General features: G+C 41.2%; 1 protein-coding gene across 2 annotated transcripts; it reads right to left on the bottom strand.

Annotated features, from left to right (window-relative positions):
• Positions 1–1,502: 1,502 nt before the first annotated feature.
• On the bottom strand, positions 1,503–7,093 carry LOC128850287 (uncharacterized). Of its 2 annotated transcripts, none has more exons than XM_054053310.1 (2): positions 6,514–7,093; positions 1,503–4,887 (listed from the first exon to the last, which is right to left on the bottom strand). In XM_054053310.1, exon 2 carries the CDS (start codon positions 4,746–4,748, stop codon positions 2,958–2,960), a length of 1,791 nt encoding a protein of 596 aa, XP_053909285.1. In that variant the 5' UTR covers positions 4,749–4,887; positions 6,514–7,093; the 3' UTR covers positions 1,503–2,957. The 2 variants fall into 2 exon arrangements, with proteins under 2 accessions (XP_053909285.1, XP_053909286.1); XM_054053311.1 differs by lacking the exon at positions 6,514–7,093 and having other exon boundaries at positions 1,503–3,252; positions 4,140–6,473.
• Positions 7,094–7,338: the final 245 nt, after the last annotated feature.

Genomic DNA, 7,338 nt, shown 5'->3' with positions numbered 1-7,338 from the left:
CCCCTTATGTTCATGTTTTCCTTCTTTGCTTGTTCATCTTATGCATTCTTTTCTTACTATCCCACGGGTCTTGCACTAACGAGGTCCAAGGTCTCAAGCTAGCAAGCACAAGAGCATCAGCTGCTTGCTCTCTGCTTGCTGCTGATGGCACACGCATGGCAGTGAAATCTTTTATGCCAGCATGTTGGTGGAGGGGAGCCCCGGAGTCAATGAACGAGTCCTCCCAGAGGTATGAATCATTGCTCGTTTATTGTAACATCTGAGGGTCTATTTATACAGATAATCAGAGTGCATGTTTCCGTTGGAAAAACGTTAATTTAGCTGAAGAATTAGGGCTCAATTAAAATAAGATTAGAATGATAGGTTATGTATATTGTATTTAGCATTTGATATATATTGTGTTTAGCATTTAATTTTGTTGATCTTTATAGTTAAGTTTGTGCAGACTTTGTGTCTGTCTCTGTAGACAGTGACGGTTTTCTCACAAACCACATATAACCTTCACAAGTATGGTATTAGGTAGTGCTTAGAAAGAATGTACTAACAACCTTATCCGAGCAGAGCCTACGCTTTTACTAACAACCTTATCTAAACACAGCCTACATTTGTGAAGGCCAGAAGCATACCAAGGGCAGTCAAGTGAAGATAAGGAAATGCTGGTGTCCACACAAATGATGAGACAATTCTCAAATACATATGCATGAAGAAATGATGTAATCTGTTGAATATACATTAGATTGCAAAACCCTTAAGGGTTAAATTGCGGACGCGCCAGGATCATCTTGGAACCTGATTTGGGTTTGAATGCCCCTGGTTCCCGGGGCCTCAAAATAAAGCACCACATATAACCTACCTGGAATGGTTATGTGTTTGTCTCTACGCTAACATTTCCATGGATTCAGAATATTTACAACATATTCTAATCATAAGTCACACTGTTGAACTACGCACCCGGTTCCCATGCCTGGTTCTGACTTTATCAAGCCATTGATCAACCCTCCTCATTCTCTTGAGATAGCAAAGCTCTCAGAAAACATCACAACCTTGAAGCCTTATACTAAGGCTTTGTATCTAAGAACTGACTATAGGCCTTTGTGTCTAAACATTGATACTTTTGCACATTCCTTTCTACTGATCGTCATAGGTAGGGTTGTGCAAGCAGGCTTCTAGGATTACAGCATGTCCAGTTTGTTCCAATATATTTTCTACACCCGCACACAACCAAACTGCTTTTATTATAATATTATCTTCAAGTACAGCTCTGAGTGCATAACGCTGCTTCAGACCAGATCTTGACATTCCAACTCAGACTTGCTATAGTTGAACAAAGCATGGACTAATAGAACCACATATTTCTACTAGCCTTTCTCCAAATGTCTGGAGGTAAGAATGTTAGCGTAAAGACAAACACATAACCATACGAAGAAGGTTATATGCGGTGCTTTATTTCGAGGCCCCGGGAACCAGGGGTACGCACCCAAATCTGGTTCAAAGACTGTCACATCGCGTTCGCCATTTATCCTTAAAGTGTTGCTCAATCTGTTACATATTCAAAAGGGATGCAACCTACATATTCATTTCGGTGATTGTCACATCAGGTCTTGCAACATTTTCAGCATTCTTTACATTTTTATGCAAACTGTTATTTCTTTGCAAGTTTACTGCTTGCATTAGATAAAGATCAGCATTCCTTCCCAAATAAGGATACCTGAGACTATACCCTGGAGCAAGCGAAATTTCAACGGAGTAGTTAGTTTTTAACTATATTTAATAGAATTGTTAGAACTATTAGTTATTCGACTACATTTTAGTAAGACAAACTAGAGTTTTCCAACATTTCCCCCCTTTGGAAATACTTTCTTTCATTAAGAAGGTATTTCCATTTTTCAGTTTTTCATCTTAGTTCTCCATTCTCGTAGTCTCGTAGTACTTCGGTGGCGGGGTCAGGCGTCGTGGGTATTCCCGGGTTACTGCTCCTATAATCTTATGCGTCCAGCTAGTGTTACGGGTGATTTCTTGACGGATACATAAGTATACTAGGTAGATGACCAGGAATACTAATAAGAGTGTGCAAATAGTTTCTAAAAGTGATTGTAGCCACCCGTCTAAATGAATCCCCAATCCATTAAATAATTCTCCTATCCAATTATGGCCGATCTCTTTTCTTTCTTCTTCAGCTTCTTGTTCAATTCTCTTGAGTTGAGATATGTCATATTCTATATCCATGGTTACATTCGGTATATGCACACAGCAGTGATCAACTCGATCCTTTAAATATCCGCAAACACCATTTTCCTTCAATAATAAGATATCTAATGCCATTCTGTTCTGCAAAGTCATTTTTGTCCTTGCTTGGAGCTGCATATTCAAATCTCTGAACCCCTTTTTAGTAACTCTAGCTAACCTTTCAGTCTGCCCTATTAATTTGTAAATCATGTCTCTATTTCGGTAAGTAGCTACTGGAGCAGCAAAGAGAGATTCAAGGGCCCATCCTACCTTCACTCCTGTAGAGGGCTTCTGCCATGTATCATCTTCCTTTATATCTCTTTTGATTCTGTTGATTTGTAGAGTTTCCAGTTTCCCTTTAAAGGGGGAACGTTTCCAAATTGGGCATAAGGTGGGTAAGCCTAATGTGATTTCTTTAACCTTCCCCGTAACTGATAAATGGGTAGTCCACGTTCCATCACTATTGGCCCATACAAAATTTCTGTGGTGTTGGAGTGGGCTCTATATCTCGCCTTTTTCTGTGGGATACTATTATCTTTTCCAATCCTTTGTTAATGTCAAATTGGATTCCTTTTCCCGATGTTACTTCCACTTTCTGACTTTGAACCATGCAAGACAGAATGGCATTTTGCTCTGGATCATATCTCACATTTCTATTCTTTCGGTGGGTGCCTGTGGAAAAAGTCATATTCATCAGAAACCATATTATTATGATCGTCCCATAGACGTAATTAGACATCCTTCTGGTATGTAAGTTTCAGCTTTGTAGGTCCAGTTACTTCTGCTTGCCACTCTCCGGGAACCTTCTTTACCCGTGTGTAGTGAATCCAGGAATCAATTCCCTTCACTTTAACCGCAGTAAAGGTAGTTAGCAGCACCAGGTACGGTCCGTTCCACTGTTCTCTCAGTGGTTCCTCAACCCAATCACGGACGTAAACCTGGTCTCCTGGATTGATATTGTGCACTGGGTGTTCCAATGACAAGGGTCGATTCCAAACCAGAGTACTCCGCAGCTGCGTCAAAGTTCTAGCAAGGGATAACACATAGTTATATACATCTTGCCCACCTTTTATATGCATATTGAGGTTAGGTTGTGGCACCTCGTAGGGTTTTCCGAAAAGAATTTCATAAGGGCTTACTATCATCCCACTCCTTGGCTTAATTCTTATCCTTAGGAGTGCTATTGGTAACGCCTGTGGCCATTGAATTTTAGCCTCCTGACATATTTTACTGATCTGCCACTTAATTGTCTGATTCATCTTTTCTACTTGTCCACTTGACTGTGGTCTCCACGGTGTGTGGAGATTCCAAGAGATTCCTAACATCTTGCTTACCTCTTGAACTATAGCTGCTACGAAGTGTGATCCCCTATCTGAAGATAGGCCTAGGGGTACCCCAAATCTTGGAATAATCTCTCGCAGCAGCCATTTCACTGTCTCCTTAGCTTGGTTGGTGCAACAAGGAAAGGCTTCCGGCCATCCAGAAAAGGTGTCAACCCCAACTAACAAATACCTGTATCCTTGACTTTTAGGTAATTCTACAAAATCAATTTGCCAATAATCACCCGGTTCCATACCCACTCTGATATGTACCATTTCTATTCCTTTTCTAACTACCGGATTGTTCTTCAAACAGATTTCACATTTCGAATTTATTGACCTTGCCATTGTTAACATCTGTGTCGAGATTATGCTGCGCTTTAAATACGCCACTAAAGCTTCTGCTCCCCAGTGACATTTCTGATGTTCCGTCTGTAAAAATGTCCGCATAATGGTAGGTGGTACAATCACTTGTCCAGTTGCAGTTAGGTACCATCCATCTGAACCCAATTGGGCCTTTATTAGTCTAGCTAATTTCTCGTCCTCCTCCGAGTACTTCGGCTTCTGCGTTAAATAATTTTGTAAAGGGCTTACCTTCGTGGGTATTAAGGCCATCATATTTGATACCTGTCGTGCAATCCGTTGAGCTGTCCGGTCCGCTAACGCGTTTCCTTCAGCTATTTTGGAATCTCCTCCTTGATGTGCTTTACAGTGCATGATCGCCACCTGTTTGGGTAACTGTACAGCAGTTATCAAATTCAGAATTTCTTTTTGGTATTTTATGTTCGTACCTTGCAAAGATAGGAGTCCTTGTTCTTTCCATAGTGCTCCATGTATATGAACCACTCCAAATGCATATTTTGAGTCTGTCCATATATTTACTCGCTGATCCCTGCTCAATTCCAAGGCTCTCGTGAGAGCTATTATTTCTGCTCGCTGTGCTGAAGTTCCTACAGGAAGAGCCTCTGCTTTTATTACCCCTTTTTGTGTGGTTACCGCATACCCGGCATATCGTGTCCCGTTTTCTACATAACTACTTCCATCTGTAAAAAGTTCTTGATCAGGCTGTTCAAGTGGGGTGTCCTTCAGGTCAGCCCTTGTTGCATGAGTGTGTTCGATAACTTCCACACAATCATGTTCCAAAGGGCCATCTTCCACAGGTGCTCCTAAGAAGGCTGCTGAACTTTCTCCTGCATTGTCCATGATTCCAATCCTTTTGCCAGCTGGTTCCCAAAAAGTGTTGGACTATTCTTGAATCCTTGTGGAAGCCTTGTCCATGTCAACTGCATTTTTCGTCCATTGTGCGTGTTCTCCCATTCAAAAGCGAAGAATTTCCTACTATCTTTGTTGAGAGGAATACAGAAGAAGGCATCTTTTAAATCAATTACTGTAAACCATTTGTATTTCTCCTTCACAGATGTTAACAATGTGTATGGATTAGCTACTACCAGATGTATATCTTTCGTGATTTCATTAATAGCCCTTAAGTCCTGTACCAATGTATATTCTCCATTTGGTTTCTTTACTGGAAAAATTGGGGTATTATATTCTGATTCGCATTCTTCTAATATTCCAGACTTTAAGAACTTTTCAATAATTTTCACTATTCCATATCGGGCCTCTAATTTTATGGGATATTGTTTTATTCATACTGGTTTCGTTCCTTCCTTCGATTCTACTACTACTGGTTGGGCCATTTTTTATTTCCCTGGTATATCAGTTTCCCATACTGTAGGGATCACTGCCTCTTCTACCTCTCTGGGTAATTGAACTTTTGGATTTTCCTTCAACACTAGTATCTGTCCTGACTTTGATTCTGGAACTTGCATAATTAATTCTCCATCCTCAAAGACAATTCTTGCATTTAATTTAGATAAAAAAAAAAGAAAAAAAAAAAAAAAATCCCATCCAGCAGGGAGATTGGACAATCAGGCATATACAAGAATTCATGCCATATTTCCTTTCCTCCAAATCGTAATTCCAGGGGTTGCATGAATGGCCAGGTTTCCTCTTTCCCTGTGGCTCCCACTATTGTAGCAGTCTTTCCCTATCTGTCCACGTAAATCATTTAAAACTGAGTGTGTTGCACCAGTATCTACTAAAAATTGCACTTCTTTTCCCCCTAACCTCACTTTCACTAGGGGTTCATCTTTTCCCGATCCTCTATTTCTACCTCATCCTCCCCATCACCTTCTACTCCAGTATCTCTGGGGGCTGGTGGGGCCGACGGAGCCACTAATAAATCAAAATCATCATCCTCCTTATGCTGCAAAGCATTTTCCACTGCCAGACATTTCATACATTTCTTCTCAGTCACACATCCCTTACACTGCTCATCCGATTTTGTATTAACGACCATTATTCCACATGCCTTCTTCCATTCCTCTTTAAATATAAAGAACAATTCTTAAAATAAAGAACAGTTCTACATATGGTATCTCATCCCATTTACCCTCGCGCCTACAAAATTGCATCAACTGTAGGATGATATTATAGTCTAAAGTTCCACTTTCTGGCCAACGAACCTGATCCTCCAAATCACACTGTGTCCACCATACATTACAATACTCAACCAATTTCCTTTTTTTGCATTTCTTGCCCAAACTGCCCCTCTTTCCAATGCATCAGAATACACCCTAACGGTGATGACTTAGGTATCGGTGACATTTTATAACAGTCCAGACCAGCACCAAACAACAAAAACCAAACAAAGTTCCACATAGCGAATAATACAGATTACCGAAAATACAAAACCAGACCACGGTTGCCGAACCTGCGGTACCGAAAATACAAAACCAGACCACTGTTGCCGAACCTGCAGAGCTTTCGCTACTGTCTTATGGACGGCGCCTAGGCTTCCCACTGGAGCTCCTTAACCCAACCAAGCGTAGCTTTCGCCGCGTCTAACAGGCAGTTTTTTACCAAACCACAACTATGGTACCATTCCTGATAAAGCACCGTGTCTTACCAATATAATCCTCGGTCCGTCGGGGGCAGCAGAGGTCGGTTGCGGTCGATGGCTCCCCGAGAATCACTCGGTGCCGGCCGGAGCGGGATCGATGCGAGCCGCCTCAGCAATGCCCGCGAGGTCCCATCTGGGTCGCCAAAACTGTTAGCGTAAAGACAAACACATAACCATACGAAGAAGGTTATATGCGGTGCTTTATTTCGAGGCCCCGGGAACCAGGGGTACGCACCCAAATCTGGTTCAAAGACCGTCACATCGCGTTCGCCATTTATCCTTAAAGTGTTGCTCAATCTGTTACATATTCAAAAGGGATGCAACCTACATATTCATTTCGGTGACTGTCACATCAGGTCTTGCAACAGTTTCAGCATTCTTTACATTTTTATGCAAACTGTTATTTCTTTGCAAGTTTACTGCTTGCATTAGATAAAGATCAGCATTCCTTCCCAAATAAGGATACCTGAGACTATACCCTGGAGCAAGCGAAATTTCAACGGAGTAGTTAGTTTTTAACTATATTTAATAGAATTGTTAGAACTATTAGTTATTCGACTACATTTTAGTAAGACAAACTAGAGTTTTCCAACAAGAACAGCAGGGGGTTGTCTGGTAACAGATCAGGCCAGTCATTCTGTAAATGCAAACAATTAACTCCATATTAATTTGTACAAAAGGCATAGCTGACAAGTAGCAGTCTCCTATCGCAGTCAATTTAGAGGCAGAAAGCTACCCCTTAATGAACTCACCCACTCATATGAAGTGTGGACGTTAAGGGTAACAAGCTCTTGAAGACAAGTGGACTGCAGCAGCTGCATTTTGGAAAAC

The sequence above is a fragment of the Cuculus canorus genome, chromosome W (genome assembly GCF_017976375.1).
Source record: "Cuculus canorus isolate bCucCan1 chromosome W, bCucCan1.pri, whole genome shotgun sequence".
NCBI lineage: Eukaryota > Metazoa > Chordata > Aves > Cuculiformes > Cuculidae > Cuculus > Cuculus canorus.
This window is presented reverse-complemented; position numbering and strand designations above follow the sequence as displayed.

What these genes read in the sequence shown, in the direction of transcription:
- LOC128850287 (XM_054053310.1), bottom strand. Translation starts at nt 4,748, where the DNA reads ATGGACAATGCAGGAGAAAGTTCAGCAGCCTTCTTAGGAGCACCTGTG.